This window comes from Electrona antarctica (genome assembly GCF_951216825.1).
Source record: "Electrona antarctica genome assembly, chromosome: 18".
NCBI lineage: Eukaryota > Metazoa > Chordata > Actinopteri > Myctophiformes > Myctophidae > Electrona > Electrona antarctica.
This window is the reverse complement of record NC_136799.1, coordinates 29,377,087-29,397,814: the sequence shown is the minus strand read 5'-3', so window position 1 is coordinate 29,397,814 and position 20,728 is coordinate 29,377,087. Positions and strand designations below refer to the sequence as shown.

Below are 20,728 nucleotides of genomic sequence, written 5' to 3'. Positions count from 1 at the left end.
ATGTATTTTAACCACTTGAACCCTAGTTTCACGATTCTGGGGCGAACACCTGATTTAATGTTGAGCGAAAACAGGAGGGGGCCTAGTATAGAGCCCTGGGGGACTCCAGTTAACTACGTATATATAGGGTTTAAGTGGTTAATTATTATTTTAGTTATTCAAACTATCAAATCTAAATGTACAATCACTTCTATAGGACTCTGGGACTGGTCCATCAGAACGAGAACTTCAACTATAACCGCTACACAAACTACGTCATGGACTCCTGGAACTACCTGGAGAGCCCCGCAACTGACCTGAGCAGGTCCAAGTCCAGATCTCACCAACCAGAGGAGATGACCCTCTCCATGCTCTATGAGCAGTGCAAGGTAGACATCCAACTTATCCACTGCAAAATTCACTTCAGAATTGATTTGTTAATTTCTTTATTTTTGTCTTTATTTTTTCTTTCTTTCTAAACTGTTTATTGTGAAACTATACATTAACATAGTTTGTGTTCACTTTTTTCTAGAACGTTAAAGACCACAAAGTGTCTCCCTGCCACAATAGCAGCAGTATCTACAAGCCAACAGAGAGGTGAGTGCATGAGCGGGATTCACTCTTCTATATCTGATTTGGGAGTGAAACTCTTCCCTCCTCCTTTCCCTCTATTGTCATGGAGTCAAGTGTCTTAAAGAGCGACAGAGAGAGTAAGATGTGGAAAGAGAAAGGCAGGGTCAGAAGCAGGTGAGAGGGTAATCCTCAAATCAAACAGTCAATGGGATTACTGTCTACCACACCTTCACTTATCCTTGCCCTCATCCATCTATCCAGTATCCAGCCATTCGCCTTCTCTCTTTCCGCCATTCTTTCTTTCGCTTAAAGTGTTTTGCAACAGTAGACCTCTGCGCCTCTCTCATTTCATCATCCTCTGTTCTCATGATTTTTCTCATTTTGTATGTTTTTTGTGCAGAGGGTGAGAAATGGTCATTCGTACACTGTCATCCCCTAGAACATTTTAAACAATCCAGGGAGAAACTCAAACACTGGAGAATAAAAACTGGATTAAGTGACAAACAGTTCCCCGCCCCAGCTCAGACCGCGTCTTTCTGCGAGTCGACTCACAGTAGTTCAGTCTGTGTGCTGAGACACTTTGGAAAACAAGAGAGCTGAAGTGCTTCTGTTGACTGACACATTTGTTCGGATCTGTCTGCCTGCAGTTGTGTGTACAGACTTCTGTATGGGCTTCTACTTCTGAGACACTGCAGTCATTCAACCAGGCACTTTAAGGCCTTTATTGTTTTTTAAACACATCAATTCCTGGGTGGAGCATTAGTCAGTGGCTAGTGAATAGATATTCAACAACAATGAGTAACATCTTCCTCTTCTCCTTTCTGATTTTCCCCCCACTCCCCAGGACTCTTAGTAACTCGTCCCCCGAGCTGGTCTCCATGGAGGCGCCTCGCAGTATCATGAACAACCTTCCCCAGGAAGCGCTAACGTCTCCCATCTGCAGCCCCGCCAAGCAGAGCGTCCCTCTGCCCATCGCGGCGCCCCCCGCATCAGACGTCTATGCCACCCTGACCACAGCCAGTGTGCTGGCAGAAACCTATGACAAGCAGGACCTCAACAACATCTTTGACACTCTACTGCTGCAGAAATGGCCTGCAGGCGCTTTCCCCGAGGCCAATGCAGAGGTGAGCACGAGTGCCGAGTTCACGTTGAAGAATTCTTTCTGCAACACAGCAAAACCCTCAGTGTTAATTTATCTATTTGTAAGATAGTTTACAAATACGGGTACGGGTCTATTTTGTTACATTTGTACACTCTCTGAAGTCTGTTGATGGTCTGTTAATTTGTATCTCTGTGGGTTCCAGGCTCTTCCCTACAGTGACCCCTTCTCAGAGGAGCGCTCCAGCCCCGTCTACTCAGACTCCTACACCAGCTCTCCTATCGAGGGGTACAGGAGTGAATTCCAGTTCACCCTGGGAGCTCCTCCGGCTATCCCCCCCAAGTCGTGTGAGCTGCCCATGGTTTACCTGAACAAGGGACAGTTCTACCCCATCACCCTCCACGGAGTAGGAGTTGACCTTGGAGTCACTAAGGTCAAGGTGAGTTTGGTTTTACTTTACCACTCAAACACAATGAATGTTAATTATTATTATTATGAAGGTGTTTAGTTTCATTCATATTTACACAAAAAAGTAGTGGAATAAGTATTTGGGTGTCAGAATCAGAATCAACTTTATTGTCACATCACGGTTTTACAAGTAAAGCATGGGAGAAATAGTTGTTGTGCATTTTCCACAAGTCGTACAAAAAAAGGGCTTCCTCAAAAGAGTTAAAGTTGAAAGCTTTTCCACAAATCGTACAAATGAAGGCTTCTCCACGTTAGATGTGGCAAACCTGCTACAAAACTGCGCAACTGAACGGTGTCTTACACATACAAAATATTTACACATCTTATATTATTAAGGTGCTGAGATATTTATATAAGGTGCAAAAAAAAAGTGAGAATAGTAGCTGAGAATTATACTACAACCATGGCCAGTGACTTATTCTAAGCAACAACATTCTGTCATTGCGTGTAACCAAGCGCTCATGGTTCCAACATTTCATAATTGTTTTTTCAGTGTGGCATCCATCACTCAAGGTTTATTTTAGACACATGGATATACAAATTAATTTGCGTGCCAGCAGGTAAAACCCTTCCCTAGTTCTCTGTCCCCTCCCTTAGAGCTTGGTGACTAATTCCCTGCTAATCTGGGCTGGTACAAATGAAACGCACTGTCATGGCCTCCTTTTTCTTTCTTTCGTTTTTGTCTGCAGTGGCGCGTTGAGTTTGAGTTCATTGTGAGCTTGTAGATGGGCTATTTCTGAACATTTTGGAATAGGGCTTATGTGGTCAACATTTGGTTCCATTTGGTATATTAACACTCACTAGATTTCACAGTGCAGTAAAAGGTCAGGCAAAGGTGTGGCAAGGTTTTTAAGCCCAAAGGTGACAACCGTAAACACTGGGGTGAAAAAAGCTATAAAAACAACCCACACAAACGCATACACACCAGCTAATCGCTGATGACAGTGCTAGGAGAAAAGAGGGATTTCGAGCGATGAATGAATGGATAGTGGCTGAAACAGACACGCTGGGTTTTCCTGAAGTTGGAGGCAAGCATGAAGACCCACAACCAAACACAACTAATCCCTTCTCTCTTTCTCTCTCTCTCTGTCACAGACGGTGGTCATGGCTGTGTTTGAAAATGACAGGACCGCAGAGGTGCAGCTTAAATGCTGGAACCACTGGCATGCACGTCAGCCTACCATCAAGCAGAGGGTCATTGACATTGGTATGTACTGTATTTCAGACTGTTAAGTACACACACACACACACACACACACACACACACACACACACACACACACACACACACACACACACACACACAGCCATGAGCCCCCTCCCATTGTTTGCAACAGAAGGCATACAGTACATTTCATGCATTGTTCTGGACTGGTGACAAAAACATCTAGCTGATGGATGTTGCTGGTGTGCCGTGGTGTGTGACTGAGAGCTAAACATCTATTTCTTTCTTTCACAGCCGACTATAAAGAAGTGTTCAGTGGCATCAGCCATGTAGAGGAGGTGGCCTTCAATGCTCTCTCCTTTATCTGGAACCCCAATGAAGAGGCTAAGGTGATTATGAGCAGACATTGCTGTTGCAAAAGACACGTCTCACACACACACACACACACACACACACACACACACACACACACACACACACACACACACACACACACACACACACACACACACACACACACACACACAGGCAGAAAGATCAAACTGAGATGCAATACGCATTGTAGCTCAGCAGAGTTGAAGATCAAAACAACAAAGACGTTGATAGAAGGAGGAAGTAAGTCGAATTTAGGAGAAAAGGCGAGGAGGCAGGGAGTAAAGTAATTGTGGGAGGATAGGAATCCCAGATATGTGTTTGTCCCTGGGGCTCCTGTCAGTGCAGAAGGCATGGGCCACATCTCATTGCCACCTCCTCAGTGGCCCCAAGGCATTTGGGTGGGGCTGCATTAAAATCTGCTGCAGGTAGAGAACGCCAAGAGAGAGAGAGAGAGAGAGAGAGAGAGAGAGAGAGGGAGAACGATTAATATTAGAGGTGGGTGAAAAGCGAAGGGATTAATAGAGGGGATTAGGAGGATGCATGGAGGAATTAACCGGAAGAATAATGTGAATAGAGAATGATAGGAAGCACGTACAGGTACAGGCCATCTTTGCATGTGATGAACAACACACCAGAGACCGTTGTCAGTACAGACATGCAGTCACAGTTCTTAACAAAGCTGCCACAGTCACTCAGCTGTCTATGTGTCTCTCCCGAGGCTCATGCGGTCCAAGAAGATGTCATCACACCATAGTGTTTTATCTGGCATGCGTTACCTGGGTAACCGAAAAATAGGACACTCCTTTAGGGTGACATGAGTGACATGAGTGTCAAATCAGTGGTCAAATAATCTCATGCACAGGCCTTGCACACTAGACATATAGCGGTTGACACAATTTGTGATTGGTCGGTACTCGGTACAAAACGTGCTAGGCAGCATTGCTAGTTTAATTAAGAATAGGAATAGTACAGTAAATCTAATCTTTCTCCTCTCCTTTTCTCTTGGCAGGTGTACATTGGCATCAACTCTCTGAGCACTGACTTCTCCTCACAGAAGGGTGTGAAGGGACTGCCACTCAACCTACAGATAGACACATATGACTTCAGCACAGGAACCAACCAGCTCATACACAGGGCTGCCTGCCAGATCAAGATCTTCTGTGATAAGGTATAGCCGGTCACACATCAGTCTCGTAACAGTTCAAACAATATACGCTGAAATAATAATAATAATCTATTTCTTCATAAATAAATTATTCATCCGTCCAATTCATGCCAGTCACTTTTCAACTGTTCAACACAAAATACTTTAGAGAAGTAGTTGTACACTTGTACACAGTACACTTAACAAGATCCGAGTTGCCACATGCCCAAACCCAGGAATGTATTATTACACCTAGCGTCAGTATGGTTAAATAAAAAACAAACAGCTGTTGATCTCCCTATTCTAACCATGTGTTTTGGGATGTTACCCCAAAGGGTGCAGAGAGGAAGATGAGAGATGAGGAGAGGAAGAGGACAAAGAGGAGGGGAGCCAAGAACTCTAATGAAACTAGCGGTGAGTGTTTGCAAACACGCAGCTTCTCTTTAACCACTTATGCCATGTTTTATATACTTTGTACGAATTTGGACACGTCAGTTATTGTGTTTACACTCTGATATAGGCTACACATACTATGCAATGTTTCAATAGGTCCCGTTTTTAACCTTGTGCCCTCCTCTCTATGTCTCTTTTAGCCAACAGGGGATTAGTGTCCAGCTCCATGAGCAATGACTGCACCTTCCTCCAGAGCCTAGATGACCACGTCACCCAGCCCGTGCTTTTCATCCCAGAGGTGCACCTCTCCAACCTACAACGTTGTGGCTTGGTATGTCCCCATGCACTCTTTTTCCTCCATATGTTTTCATCTATTCTTTCTATTGTCCTTGCTTCTTCCTTTAATTCCTAGCTTCCCTTGCACTCTCTCTTTCTCCCCCTGTGGTGTTGTGATCACTACAACAGCAGCATTGAGTGAATCATGTTCCCAATCCCAGTTGCCCTGCAGGCTATGGGACAGACACGCAAGAGAGGGAGAGGGGAGAGAGAAAGGGAGGGAGGGAAATAAGTGTGGGAAAGTATGTAGTGGGAAAAAGGGGGTTGGGGGGCAGGGAGGGAGGGTGTCAGTCAGCGAGAGTGAGCGGAGACACTGAACTCCCATCAGACATAATTGGCTGAGTCGTTGTTGTATTTCTTCTGAGTCGAAACCAGGCGCAAGTACAGACGCCTACTACTGACTGACGCGTAGATTAATCTATGGGGGCTTACAAAAACACATACACACACCTGTACACGAGCGCGAGCGCACACACACACACACATACACACACAAAAACACCTGACTCGTGCGCCACTTGATCTCTTTCCCCAACTCAATAACCCCCCCCCACACACACACACACACACACACACACACACACACACAGCGCCCCCCTCCTCTAGTGTTTCTATGGGTTTCAGTGTTGTTGACACAAGACAGTGAAGGTGGTGAGGGTGCTGTCCAGACATGCCAGTTTCCCACACTCTGTAGTGTGTGTGTGTGTGTGTGTGTGTGTGTGTGTGTGTGTGTGTGTGTGTGTGTGCGTGTGCGTGTGCGTGTGTGCATGTGCGTGTGCGTACGAGTGCGCACGCATTTTAACAGGGCTGCAGGGAAATCCATTCATAACCTGTTATACAAAGGTATATTTTGTATAAAAGGTGATTACTAAACAGACACAATAGATACAGAAACTAGACACAAAGACAAGGCAGCTGAACTGCTTTGATCATGTTTTGCTGTACAGTCTGTCAGGAACGGCTGATGGATGCCGAAAAACAAACGCCTCTGATCAGCAAGAGCGATAAAAGCCAGAACGATCATTGTTCTATCTGTAGCTCTTCATCTTAGCCCACATTTCGATGCACCAGGATGTGGTCATGGGAAACGCAGACTTAATTGATAACATTCTTTGTCATACGTGCAATAGGCAACAGACAATGGCAGGAGAGGGGGGTGGACATTAAGCAATGTGTTTATCGGCCTGCGAGCTGTTTCTAATCACGTAACTGATCTGTCTTTTGCCTTCTTTCTCTGTTGCTGCAGGCCGGTCCCCCGACAACTCTGGATGAGGTTGAACGGTAAGCATCTAATACCTATAGAGAACAGTAGTGCCGCACATCGAATATGTAGCATGCATTGTGCACACCTTAATGTATTGCAGCTTGGACTGGGTGACATTGACAAAATCAAATATCATGATATTTAGGCCTATTATTTAGGCCAATTGTTCCTTAAAAGGTATAAAGTAAGGCTTTACGATATTACAATATCCAAAATGCCAGACAATATCTAGTCTCATATCACAACATCAATATCATTTCAATATTGTCCAGTCCTTATTGCAGCGATCTGCAGATTGGCCCCTTTTGTGATTGAATCTATAATGGGTGGTTATGTGTTCCCAGGTGTTCTATGAAGAGGTCGCATCCCGACAGAGACCAGAGTAGCCCTCCGCCCAGCAAGCAGGCCCGCAAGGACGACTCAAATAGAGGTATGTGGATCCTCCTGGTGGATCAGCTATTTTTGCTACTTTCGTGTTACACTGTTATATATAACGAAGTAGGGCATTAATACAAATAAACGGAAATATGTACATTATGTATAAGGTTTCTGCCCAACAGCAATGACATGTTACCCTGCAGCTCCAGTGGCAAATCTTGTACTGTGACAAAATTCTACAGAGTTAATAATGTTGGCCTATATTTAAATGTCCTGCATCAGTGTCTAACCTTGATCTTTCCCTTTTGTCTATTAGTTCTGCTGTACGTGAGAGCAGAGACTGAAGAAGTGTTTGATGCACTCATGCTCAACAGTCCCACGGTGACAGGCCTGAGAGAAGCTGTAAGTAACTCACACATGCACACACACACACACACACACACACACACACACACACACACACACACACACACACACACACACACACACACACACACACACACACACACACACACACACACACACACACACACACACACACACACACACACACGTAATAATTGACTTGGATTGTAATGTGCACATGATCTCTTAACGTTAGGTCCTGTCATCCTTCATGTATATCGTCTTTCTTGTGGAAGGTGATAATAATAATGATAAGTACTAACTCTCACCTATCACCTCTGTCCTCAGATTTCAGAAAAGTACGGCATGCAAAAGGACACCATTGGGAAAATTTTCAAGAAGTGCAAAAGAGGGTGAGTGTCACTTTTTGAGCAAGAAAGTAAACGTTCTATGCCTTTGCCGCCTTGTTGACCACCCAACTTGTAGATTTATTGAAGAGAGAAAAAAGTTAGGGGTGTTCTAATATACAGTCAGTATAATCAAGTACAGTAAGTCAGTCCATGCTTCCATTGCAAAGAAAACAAAAGAAAATCTCGTTCTGTACTGTAAGTGACAGTTTTGGTGCGTTGAATAATAGAGGGACACATAGAAGCTCTTTGATATTCAAGTTAAATTAACTACACATACATTGTCTATCCAGCATATGATATGGCATACACCCACATGATATCAGCCTTGTTCAGGGGTGAGCTGGTGAGCTAATTCACACCACCTCACCCCTGAAGAAGAAGAAGAAGAAGACTGTGTTGGCTTTGCTGTCAATGAGTTGAATCTCTGCCGCTCCAAGGAAGCTAATGTTGTCGGACCGGGTGGGTAGGTAGGTTAGCGAGCCATAGTCTATCTCCTGGAATGCGATAATTGTCACTCCTCCAAAAGAGTGATGAATGAGGGAGGGCAGAAAGATCTCAAAAGTACTGCAGATGACTCATGGGCGATTGTTTAACTTATTTATGTTATTATAATCTGATCTCATCGGAGCACCAGGAAGTTCTGTGGTCTTGACGCTTCTTGGTGGTGAAAGAGATCCCTAGCCTGATAGATGGTGTTTTTTTACGACTTTGGGTGTATGCTCATAGTCATAAATGAGACTTGTGTTTGAGGAAATGATGGAATTGGTGTCACAGGGTGTATATGCTGTCCATGAAGATATGATTCTTGCCCCCACCCCCTTCTCCACAAACCACACTGCGATTCAGTGAAGATTTAAAAAAGGTGGACAATCTACCCCATAGCCAAAGCATATTCTCCCTTAGCCTATCTAGTAGATATTGAATTGATTATAGTTTAAATGAAAGTCTGGTCATTTACTTTAACATAATTGAGATCAGAGGAGATTTTATCACACAATGTCATGAGTCGATTTAGAGATTATGGAGACGAGACCTCCTGTCAGAGACAGAAACACCCGCAGGAAATTGCCCTAATGCTGCTAGCAAGTGCCTCTGGGGGAGCGGCTAAGCTAACAGGTTGGGTTACATTCTCGCACTCCGCTCCCGCCCATTGCTTTGCTCTTCATGTCTTCCATCAGCACTGTGCCTGCGGGCAGGTAGCATGAGCTGGCAGTTAATTCAGTCACACAAGACCAGGCCAAAGACAGATTAGCATGTGCTGGAGGTGATACTGTAGACTGTAGAGTGAGCTGATTTACTACCTGTGGTGGTGACTACATCAAATGTCTCCTCTTTTGTATTTTTTCAGACAAGCATGCATCCTTTGGCCCAAATTATATGTTGCTCTTAGACCGAGCAATGACAACAAATGCACTGCCTGAACCTTTGTTATCACCACACTGTGAAAATGAATTGTAGGGCAGTAGACATGCACAATATTTAGCAGCGTTAATAAACCTTGACTGTGCTGCCTGTGTGCCACATTGTGCTTTTTCTCCACACCAACTTAGCCTACGTAACCTCTAATTTATTTATTTTGCTTGTTTTGTCTTTTCCTTTAGGATTTTTGTCAACATGGATGACAACATTATTGAACACTACAGTAACCAATCCGCCTTCCTCATCGACATCTCAGAAGTAACACCTGGTCAATTCCAGATCACCCTCACCGAGCTATGAAGACAGGCACCTGTTCAACAAATTATAGCTGACAATTTCAACCCTCTGAGAAAGCACTGCCCTGCCACAGACGCTGTAGACCGGCCTACCTAACCTAGGGAACTGAACTGAACAAAAAAGTACTCCCAGTTTCATGTCAAATCACCCAAACGTTTTTCATCATCATCATCATCATCATCATCTTCCTTCGACTGTCGTCGAGATCCTAGCCACTGCCTTTGTAAATACCACCCGCCCAATGTTCTCCTACTGGTTCTGTTTTTATTTTATTTTATTAGTATTATTGATTTAAGTATTTTATATAACGCAAGAGCAATTATATTATGCTGTAAATATTTGTTGTAAATAGAAATTAATATGAACTTGTATTGTGTTTGAATATTTTAATCCATGTACCATGAATTGTGACATATTTCAATATTAGTTTTTAGACAAATTCTTTACATGATCTGTGTACGGTTATCAGCATTGTCCGAGGATACCATTCTTGCTGCTTGCAACAGGCTATCAAAAGCCAATGGTGGCTTTTCTCATGCAAACCATAGCTATCAATATCTCCTTTGTGGCCATTGAGTTACAATGTTTGTTGCTTTTTTTATACTGCCAAAAGTAGGATTTAGTAGCTGCCTGCCTTTTAGTTTCATAACTAAACCGGTCCAACAATGGACCTTGACCTTATCCAGAAGTCACACATTTCCCCTCTCATCGCCACAGCCGTAACCACTTAAGCCCTAAATATTTCATTGTACGACGAATACAATAAATAGCATATCTACGTTGTAAGTTTGTAGATCTGCTATAGGTATTTTCACAATTTTGGGAAATCTTTGAAACATTTTGAAAATGTGTGGCGTTCCACAGTATAGGGACACCGTGGTTGATGTGGCTTTGTATTTTGTCGTATGATGGTGTCGCTCGGCGAAAAACCATGATACAACACAGTATAAAGTAGGCTTAGGTATTGGGCATCATTAAGTGTAGAGATGTGTACATTTCCTGACTGTATGGCACAGACCACAGAGTCTTCCCACTGAGTCTGAACCACTTCAGTACAATCACTGTATAAGCAGTGCAACTAACCCTAAAACTAAGGTCTTTCAGTAGAGCTTTTCAAGATGTTTTCTATTTTTTTCCTTTTTTTTTTTTTTTACGTTTCTCATCATTTCAAGGCTTACATGTACCTCTGTAATATTTCATAATTATGCCATGGTTGTTGTACTCATATCTTGCCTTTTCGTAAGAAAATAAAGAAAATATGAATAGCTGGTCTCAGCGTGGATATCATTTAAACCTTTACGGTTGCTGTAGATTCACACCATCACTTTATATGCAGGGCCATAAAGTGATGGCTAAGACCATTAGACCATTAGGCAGGTGAACAATATTTTATAACACTATCCACTAGCATAATTTACAGCATAAACCTGATGAATTATACTATATATATTATGTCTGGTGTCAGGGGTTCAGATAAGAGTCAACATTTGTGTAGCCTATAGTCTAGTCCAGTTTACGACGAAGCTTTCAATCAGAATTATTGAATTCTTGAAAATCATAGACCTATTTTTGGACAGACAGAGAGAGAGAAAGAGAGAGAACGAGAGAGAGTGTGTTTGTGCGCATGTGTGCATATATGTAGACAATGCAGTGTACTAGCAGCCCCTTGTGCTCCAAAAGAGTCAATACACATCAGTGGGGGGTGATTTATATTTTGTGGGACGATGAGCATCAGTGTGGTTAACCACTTACTTACAGTAACATATATACCACCCATAACTGTATGATGGGGAGTGATAATATCCCATCTATACAAGCTTACAACAATCTGCCATTTTAGCTGTAAACAATTTAGAAAATCTTGAAATTATAATAATCATGACCAAAATAGGGATGCCATGCAGGGTGGTTACAGTTTTTCACAATTGTTAACACACAAAACTTGGCACAATTAGCACAACCTTCACTTCATGTACCTAATCGCTCGACACAATTTGCATTACATCACACTCCCTTATCTGCATTAGACTCTGACTTTCTTTCTTTACACTCTGTTGTCAATTACACATTACCTCATTGTCATTCCTGTGTGTTCCATTTCTATCATTGTGTTTTCAATTTTTCACTTCATTGTGCTGTAAATGCTTGGTAGTGTGCAGTTGTGTGTGCTCAATGAATGGTGTGTGTGTGTCATTTGAAAATATACCAAATGAAAGCACGAGTTCCATTTTGGGCAAAGAGTCATCATGGAAAAGGAGTGTCAGGGTTTAGCATTTTGTGTGTTAACAATCGTGAAAAACTGTAAACAAGAGACAAGAGAGACATATTGGATCTGCACCACACACACACACACACACACACACACACACACACACACACACACACACACACACACACACACACACACACACATGCACGCACACATGCACGCATGCACGCGCGCACACACACACACACACACACACACACACACACACACACACACACACACACACACACACACACACACACACACACACACACACACACACAGAGAGAGAGAGAGAGATAGTCAGTAAACAAAAGAGACAGAGGCACAACAAGATAGAAAGTGGACAGGGAGATACAGACAGAGAGATAAACAGCAACAGAGACAGAGAGATACAGACAGAGAGAGAGAGAGAGAGAGAGAGAGAGAGAGAGAGAGAGAGAGAGAGAGAGAGAGAAGGGATTCAGAGAGAGCGGTGGAGAGAGAGTGGTGGGGGAGAGAGAGAGAGAGAGAGAGAGAGACTGATGGAGTCAAGATGCTGGAAGGAGGAGGCAGGGATAGGAGCTGGAACCGTTCAGATCTGCAGGAAGATTCCACTACCTCTGCTGAATGGTAAGTGAGTGCTTATTGATTGACAGACAAGCCAAGCAAGGGAAAATGTGTGTGTGTGTGTGTGTGTGTGTGTGTGTGTGTGTGTGTGTGCGCGTGCGTGCGTGCATGCGTGTATATTGTGTATATTTTGTATATATGTCTGCATCTCTACAATATTATATCATTCTGCATTTGTGTCTGTTATTGGTGTGCATTGGTATTAATAGTTGCGACATAGTCGTAACATTCTCATTAATAATTACTGTTCTGCTACATAATATTCTTTCTTTTTGTGATCATTGTTTCTGTCATCTGCCATTTCAATTATCTTAACATAGACATAAGAATATTATTGAAAAATACTTCCTCAGCATCCTCTATTAAATAAAACAAAAATAATGTGATCACCTCATATGACAACTCATTTTTATATAAATTAGCCTACTGCAATTGACTAATATATTAGACTAATACCATGTTAACCACGTTATTCCTGCATGCAGAAGGAAAGGGTTAAAGGGATTTTAACGGACGTGGATGTTCATCTATCCACCCTCGTAGTTACTGCAGGATTTGACTGTACCTTGTATAGATCCACCATTGAAATCATACTGCCGTTTAAAAGACTATAAAATAAAATGTAATAACTCTCCAAGTACTCTTTCATAATGGTATGATACCTGTTGATGTTTATTCATTCAGAAACATTGCACATTATTGCCATAATATCATGTCAAATCTGGGAAAAATATATGCCAGAGATCATTCTCTCTCCAATAGACATTTCTGTTTCCTGCAACTATACAGGTTATAAGTCATAATAAACTAATAGGCTCCCGCAGCAATATGTTGGAGATGAAACCCATAGATTAATTTCATTACGTGTCCTCTAGTCTTTTCATGGCCATTTGCAAGCGGAATTGTATTCTGGTACACTATAATACAAAATAAAATAAAATAAACCAAATCTATGGAATATATACATTCTATTTGTTTAACTCTTTCATTTTATTTCTTGGTTATGTCATGTAACAATACAGGACAAGAGTATTAGTCCATTTAAGTGCAAACTGCAAATTTATAATGTGCCATCTAAAAATCTCATGCTTTTTAATGTTTATCAGTGCTGTTCATACTGTCATTAAATATCAGCAAATACATTGTGTAGGTTTCCGCACACTATATCCATAGTGTCAATTTATCAACCATTGTGGGTCTGTACAAAATGGTTCCAAATCCATTTGTACCCTAGCTCTCTCTGAGTTAAATTAACAGTGAGGATTTGACTGTGTACGATCTCACAGCTGTAAGGAAGAAAGGTGATGAGAAGACACTGTAATGTCTATAAAGCTGTTAGGATGTGAGCAGCAATAAAGATGTGCCATTACATTATCACCTGTCTGTCTCTGTGTTTGTGAGAGAGAGAGAGCGAGAGAGAGAGAGAGAGAGAGAGAGAGAGAGAGAGAGAGAGAGAGAGAGAGAGAGAGAGAAAGAGAGACAGACAGACAGACAGACATTTATTGATTCTGGCTGTGTGTGTGTGTGTGTGTGTGTGTGTGTGTGTGTGTGTGTGTGTGTGTGTGTGTGTGTGTGTGTGTGTGTGTGTGTGTGTGTGTGTGTGTGTGTGTGTGTGTGTGTGTGTGTGTGTGTTGAATGTACGTGTGGACGTATGTAGACGCCATCGAGCTGTTTCATTCCCTTCCCAGAGGACTGTGTGTCTTTCTTCAGGTTGTAACACAGCAGCTGGACAGACTCCTGGTCTAACGACATTACTCAAATATTTCAGTATACTTCCAAGGTCACCATGCACACTTACACAGTCCATTCGTTAGTAGGCTTTAACCTATTGTATTAAAACCTGTAAAACATCTGTGTCATTTTAGACTTTAGCTATACATAACAACATAAGTTCTTCACTTCAGAAAACTCATTGGATTCAGAACAGTGGTTTAGATTCAAAATAGCAGATATATACAAGCTCGCAGTGCGGCACTATTTTTGAAAACGTTTTTGAGTGGTGCAACCACTCCAAGGAACAGCAATGTCACTATGAGACTATGGGACTATGTGACCATATGTTACTATGGGACTATGTTACTATGTTAGTACCAGTAGGGGCAAAATTGGCGCTGTTGTGCCAGAAACAGAGAGAGAGAGATAGTGCTGCACTGTTGCCTGCTAATGAGAGACAGAGAGAGAGAGAGAGAGAGAGAAAGAGGGGCAGGGGGAGAGGGGAGTTGCACCACTCAGTTCACACGGGTGTGATTTTTTGACGGGGTCCGCAGCCAAATACAAATACATCTCAATCATTTTTGAGAACTATATACTGATTTAGAAGAATACTTTTTAGAATCTGCTTCAGGTCTTAATGGGTTAAAAAAGCAGGAGGTTCAGCCATTTATTGGGTAGGACACCATATAGTACACCTGGTGATTGCAAGGAGAGAACCCCAGTTCAAATCCCACCCTGTGTTGTCTCGCATGCCCCTCCTCTTTCTCTGCCCTTGGTTTACTCTCTACACTGATCTGTCTGAAAGATTCAAAAAGGATTGTTCACACTTGCTTGTTCAAAACTTGCACACATGATGCTCACGGACAATCACACACACACACACACACACACACATGCGCGCGCACGCACACGCACGTGCGCGCAGCGGGGACTTGTACAGAGTAGAATGTAAGACATCCATGTGATAAATAAAGCCACACTGACTGCACAGTCTGGCTGAGGCTGGTCAGGTTACCGTATCCTAGCAACAGAAACGGGCATCAACGGCTGAGACTTTTGCTGTCCAATGTTGTTAGTACACTGAAACAACACACCACCTCCTCCTGCTCATCAAGTTTATTTATTGCTTTCTCTGCTCTCTGTCTGTCAGTCAAGTTTGATTTATACCTTGTTGTACGATGGTGTGGGGTTTTTTTTGCATTATTTTACTACTAAGTATGTTTGTTTTAACCTGATTGTTTTATATTGTGTCACTATTCAGCACTTTGTAACCTTGTTTTGAAAGGTGCTTTATAAATAAAATGTACTTACTTACTATACTTACTCTTTCTCTCTCTTCTGCATGCACATTCTTCCTCTCCTGCCTATCTTTGCCAGTCCTTTGCGATATCCCCATGTTTCTCTCCCTTTCAGTGACTGGAGTGAAGAAGCTGTAGCTACGGTAAGAGAGGGCGGAGGTGGAGATGGAGAGGTTATGGAAGGGTACACAAACACCTTTCTTTTATCTCTTATATTACAGATTTCATCAAGTCTTGTTTGGAAAAGCAACACGCGATGAGGCCCATATTTCTTCTGCCTCTTCTTGTTGGATTAACAGAGAAATTGAGCCAACATGTTCGGTGGCGTCCCTCCATGTGAAGAGGTTGGTTACAGCCTTTGTTGGGAAGATCTCCCCACCTCAGAGCAGCACATCGATGACTGATATTGAGAGGCTGTTGTACTTCACATGAAAATCCATGGACCTATTTCACAGCTGAGAGAGAGACAGACAACATATAGGTTTAGAACTTACCTTGTCCATAATGCACACTCCAGCCTCCATGGTGATGGGGATTGTGTTTGCCCCACTGGGATTGGTCCTTGTCTTCACTGCCACCATCACCCCTCAATGGAGGGAGGGGCAGGTGCGCCTGGACCTGACAGGGACAGGGTCACTTCCTCGGTCAGGGTTGAAGGGGATAATAAGGACTGGCTCCACGGATGCACTGATCTTACTGCGCTCTGACGGGCTGTGGGAAACCTGCTTGCAGGTGCAACACTCTGAGTTGAAGCAGTGCTGGCCCGTGGCAGGGCCGTACCAGAGAGACCCGCGGGTTCGCCTGGCACAAGGCCTGGTGCTCAGCTCCCTCTTCCTGTGCACCGCCGGGATCGTTCTTGTAAGTATTGGCGTCCGCAGCTGGACAGATCTCCCTCGGAGAGGTATAGCGCCAACCGGTGGCCTCTTGGTGGCGCTGGCTGGACTCTTCAGCCTGGCTGCCCTCGGAGTTTACACCCACAATCTGGAAAGACTGGGGATGGAGGACGTAGGTCACGGCTCCAGGTTCCCACGCCTCAGCCTGCGCCCTGCCGGGTCACTCTACTTTGGATGGCTGGGTGCATGCATACAGGTGCTGGGAGGCAGTGCTCTGTTGTTTAGCTTCAAAAGGCCACGGTGCCCAGCGTGCCCGGTACTACCTGCTTGTTCTGTGTGCCACGCTTTCCCAGAGACAGAGGTATACGAGGTCAGCTGTTAGAATGGGTGAAAGCTCTGAAAACGCTAAAACTTTGATTCCTTCACAGTGAAAGTGGAATTCCTCACTGTCAGGTGAAAAGAAGTGGTCGGTGACCTCATGTGTATCTGAATAGACATATATGGTGATATATCCATCCTCCCCAGGACCAGTCAGTCCCTATCACTGCTGGTTGGCAGTGACACATGGGGAAATTGGGAATTGGAAAAATGACAAAATTTGGAGGAGAAATGAAAACAGATAAAGAAAGAAAACCCACAGGGCTCAGAGGGCTGTAATATCTAGTTGGTGAGGCTGAAGCCATTTGTATGACACCGGAAATATAATGCTGTTCCCAAGTTGATTAAATGTAAAACTGCCAGTGTAAATTGATTTTGAAATTGGAAACAGCTACCTTGTAATGAACCTGGAGTCTCTGAGGAAATCATGTGGAATGTAATCTCAAACCTAATTTATAACATCCGCAACAGGTAGCTTATTGATGTTGGCAGAATGATTTGCCTTGAAAACAGAAGTGCCATTTTGGGGTATAAATTTAAAGTTATTAATGGTAGAAAAAGCTTTGTAAGAATGTTATGCTCTGCTCTGCTGTACTATTAACTGTAGAAACAAAATCCATGCTGCTTTCTACTGCAATGACTAGAAAACATTGGTAAATCGTGTACATAGTTACCGTAGCCATGTCTTTATACTGTTATTTTTTAGACATTCATACCTAATGAGTATCCACGTGTTTTAAAGTGTTGGATGGAAATGGAAAATTCTTATGTATTATTGTACCAGATTGATAGGCTATAAGGCTAGTAGGCATATGACACTGATTTCCGGAGTTTTAAATAAGGAAACATGTACCTTTGTATTCTATTCAGTTCCAAGCTTGACCACCAGTGTTGCCTTTTACAAAGCCATTTTACTGAAGCATATCTTTCAAGACAGACTGCTGCAAATTCAACGGAAAAGAGGGCGCTGTTTTTGAGTGGTGCAACCACTCCAAGGAACAGCAATGTCCGTGTTAACCTACCTATGTGTTCATGTGTCCGTTCACTTCACCTACCTATGTGTATGAGCACCAGTACCAATGAGTACCAAAAGTGGCACTGTTGCCTGCTAAAGAGAGACAGAGAGAGAGAGGGGGAGGGGGGGGGGGAGTTGCACCACTCAGTTCACACGGGTGTGATTTTTCCTTTATTTTTGGCTGATGGGTTCTCAGAAAATCTCAAAAAATCTACAAACTCATACTCCATCACTGGGATGCGTTGTGAGCTTGTAAATCAGCTATTTTTGGAGTGTGGCACCGGCCACAATTAAGTATGAATCCGGATTTAAAATCAGTAATGTTAAACATAAAGAAAATGTAATAAAATAGAAGCCTTCTTATGTATTAAATATGATTTATATTGTTGTGGGAAGGTGGAGGTGGGGTCTGTGTCCGGAGCAAAAAAGAAAAAGAGAAATTGAGAACCACTGCTGTATGACGGATGTAGGCCTACTGTATGCTACAACATATTGTGACATTGTACTGCAAGCAAGCAGCAGCAACAGAATTAGAATGTATTCTTTGTGCATAATTTGTTATGTAAAAGTTGACTCTTTGTGCACCAACATGTGGATTCTGCTGTACATTCAATAAAACAAAATTCAAGAACAATATGTGTCAGAAGTGTCTTAAATCCATGTGAATATATTTGCACAAGAACGTTGCGGATGCCAAAAAGATGCCACATCAAGAGCAAATTATGTTCTGAGCTGGCACTCTGTTTTAACCTGACTCCGCCAGATGGGGCAGCAGAGAGTACACTAGGAGGGGGGAACCCAGTGTACTCTCTGCTGCCCCATCTGGCGGAGTCAGGTTAACTCTGCTTTACTTCAAAGCCCACATTGGGGAAGATTTAGAAGGGACAACAAATTGTACTAAAGGTTTTGGGTTGTACTAAAGGTTTTCATTGCGCTGATGGTCCATAATAACTTTGTTATGAACCATCGGCTCAGTACTCCATGAGCTGAATATATTGCATGACATTGCATTACATTACAGTTAAGGTTGATTTTCAATTCTTAACCCAAGGGCTAGGTCAGATTACATAATTATGCTTTAAACATTCAGTGCACAATGAGCTTTTTGTTACAAAGCGTTTGATGACCACAACAATAAGACCACTGACTGTATATCAATGGTATGACCTTTCAAAGCAGCCACAGAATATACTATTGCTATATGATGCAACCTCATGACCTAAACTGATCTTAGAAAGTTGTGAAATGAATCACTTCTATATACCTACAGTATTCAGCCAATTGTGTAGAAATGTCCCTTTGAAAAGACTTGACAATCTCCTTGTCATAATGTGTAGGAGCCATTATGATGATGGTAGATTATTTATGTTGGCAGTATTATTATTGGACACTTGGTGGCAGCACTAGGGTATATTTAGAGGATCACACAGGTGCAGTGATGGGCTAGAGTGACAGTCTGACAGACACAGGCAATGGGGAGCTCACACCGTTCTTACCAGCAGCCAGAGACAGACAGAAATACAGGAGAACAGAGAATCGCTAGCTACATAATTATCAATGGTATGTTCATTTCAACTGGACAACTTAATTCAACACCCCAAACTGGAACAAGGACTGGACATCAATCTGTTTTGTTTCTGTCTACTGCGTAGGATCACTCCCACCATAGGCTACCTGTGAAGTAACGAGCCAGACAATAGGACATTGGAAGGTGAAAATGATCCATTACATGCTGTAATTATTAACACCATACACATGTTATGAGCACACTGCACTGTACCTAGCCCTTCTCCGGACCCCCCGGGTTGAGCTCCTTTGGACCCCTAACCCGTAGGGGGTCCAAAGCAGCTCAACCCGGGGGGTCCGGAGACGGGCTACACTGTACCATGCATGAGAACCATTTTGTGTTTCTCTTGTAGTTGTAGTTACCTTGCTTACACAGTCTGTGAAATAGGCCAGACACTCTGATAACATGGCTTCTTATTCTGAAAGTTCCCCCTTCATTCATCAAAATTTGCCTCTTTAGCCACACCAGCAACTTTAACATTTTATTAATGAACATCACACTGTCCTTTACAACCATAATAAAGATCACAGCACGTTTCAGTGATGACCTGCCAGTTTATTAAGCCAACGAATGAACAGCCTTGTCACAAGACCTGTCTCTTGTCTTTAGCTTTGATGTCCTCAAGCAGTTGAGCCTAAATGCTCATTCATGTATATACTTTGTCCGTATGACCAATAGTAGCAAAAATAGCTCACAACACGTCTTGTGGATCTGCCATTTTTGTCATTTCTTAAATACAGCAATTTCACCTATAATGACATGCACAAAATATGAGTGCCAGGGTTAATGTGGCTAATTGTTCATGTTGGGTTTGAGCAATACAGAGCATCACTGGGTCTGCTGCTCAGAGATAGTCATCTACTGTAACTCTATTGTGTGGCAAACATAACTCATAATACAATGATCTAGAGAGGCGAGAAACACCTTGATGTTGCCAACAAGGCATTATTAGTGTTCCCCAAGCAAAATTCAACATCACATTCTGTGTGTAACCCAGGTGGAAAACCCAGCTTACAAGCTAAAAGAGTTAACAAGGTTAACCAAGACATTATTTTATTTGTATTGAAATTCAATGTAAGGTATTGTTTTATTTAAAAACATGTACAAAATAACCTACCTCAAACTAATACTACTACAATGGTTTAGTTGTTCATGAGGTATACTTGAAAGCAACACTAGAGGGCAGCACTGCTTTTTACAAGCACACACACACTTGAAAGCATCCCAACAGCGTAGCTGAAAGTGACGTCACCACGTCTACACTTCCTCTTTCACGTTGGCGCGAGTGTTCAGCAGCAGCAGTGAAAAGCTGAGAGAGACTAAGTTCATAAAAAAGTATATAACTAACAGAACAGATACACCAGCTGTGGCTACAGTGTGGTGCTGTATGTTAGTCTTGCCAGGGGAGAATCCTGCAGCCGT

The 20,728-nt window shown here is 42.7% G+C and overlaps 3 protein-coding genes across 3 annotated transcripts in view; 2 read left to right on the top strand and 1 right to left on the bottom strand.

Annotated features, from left to right (window-relative positions):
• grhl3 (grainyhead-like transcription factor 3) overlaps positions 1-10,910 on the top strand; it is a 13,054-nt gene extending 2,144 nt beyond the window's left edge. The window contains exons 2-15 of the mRNA XM_079527322.1: positions 197-368; positions 512-576; positions 1,397-1,676; positions 1,857-2,090; positions 3,215-3,326; positions 3,579-3,673; positions 4,669-4,827; positions 5,139-5,217; positions 5,397-5,527; positions 6,779-6,813; positions 7,141-7,226; positions 7,491-7,576; positions 7,868-7,932; positions 9,531-10,910. Of these exons, the coding sequence (XP_079383448.1) occupies positions 197-368; positions 512-576; positions 1,397-1,676; positions 1,857-2,090; positions 3,215-3,326; positions 3,579-3,673; positions 4,669-4,827; positions 5,139-5,217; positions 5,397-5,527; positions 6,779-6,813; positions 7,141-7,226; positions 7,491-7,576; positions 7,868-7,932; positions 9,531-9,648 (1,717 nt within the window). The 3' untranslated portion in view covers positions 9,649-10,910. The remainder of the gene's footprint in view (positions 1-196; positions 369-511; positions 577-1,396; positions 1,677-1,856; positions 2,091-3,214; positions 3,327-3,578; positions 3,674-4,668; positions 4,828-5,138; positions 5,218-5,396; positions 5,528-6,778; positions 6,814-7,140; positions 7,227-7,490; positions 7,577-7,867; positions 7,933-9,530) is intronic.
• A 5,107-nt stretch (positions 10,911-16,017) lies between these two features.
• On the top strand, positions 16,018-16,728 carry cldn23l (claudin 23-like; the record flags this gene model as incomplete). Its single annotated transcript, XM_079527478.1, has 1 exon — positions 16,018-16,728. The coding sequence occupies one exon, from the start codon at positions 16,018-16,020 to the stop codon at positions 16,726-16,728; it is 711 nt and encodes a 236-aa protein (XP_079383604.1).
• Positions 16,729-19,167: 2,439 nt separating this feature from the next.
• cnksr1 (connector enhancer of kinase suppressor of Ras 1) overlaps positions 19,168-20,728 on the bottom strand; it is a 53,974-nt gene continuing 52,413 nt past the window's right edge. Inside the window, exons 22-23 of the mRNA XM_079527150.1 lie at positions 19,625-20,288; positions 19,168-19,519 (exon numbers count right to left, since the gene is read on the bottom strand). The gene's annotated coding sequence lies outside the window, so the exon portion shown is untranslated. The remainder of the gene's footprint in view (positions 19,520-19,624; positions 20,289-20,728) is intronic.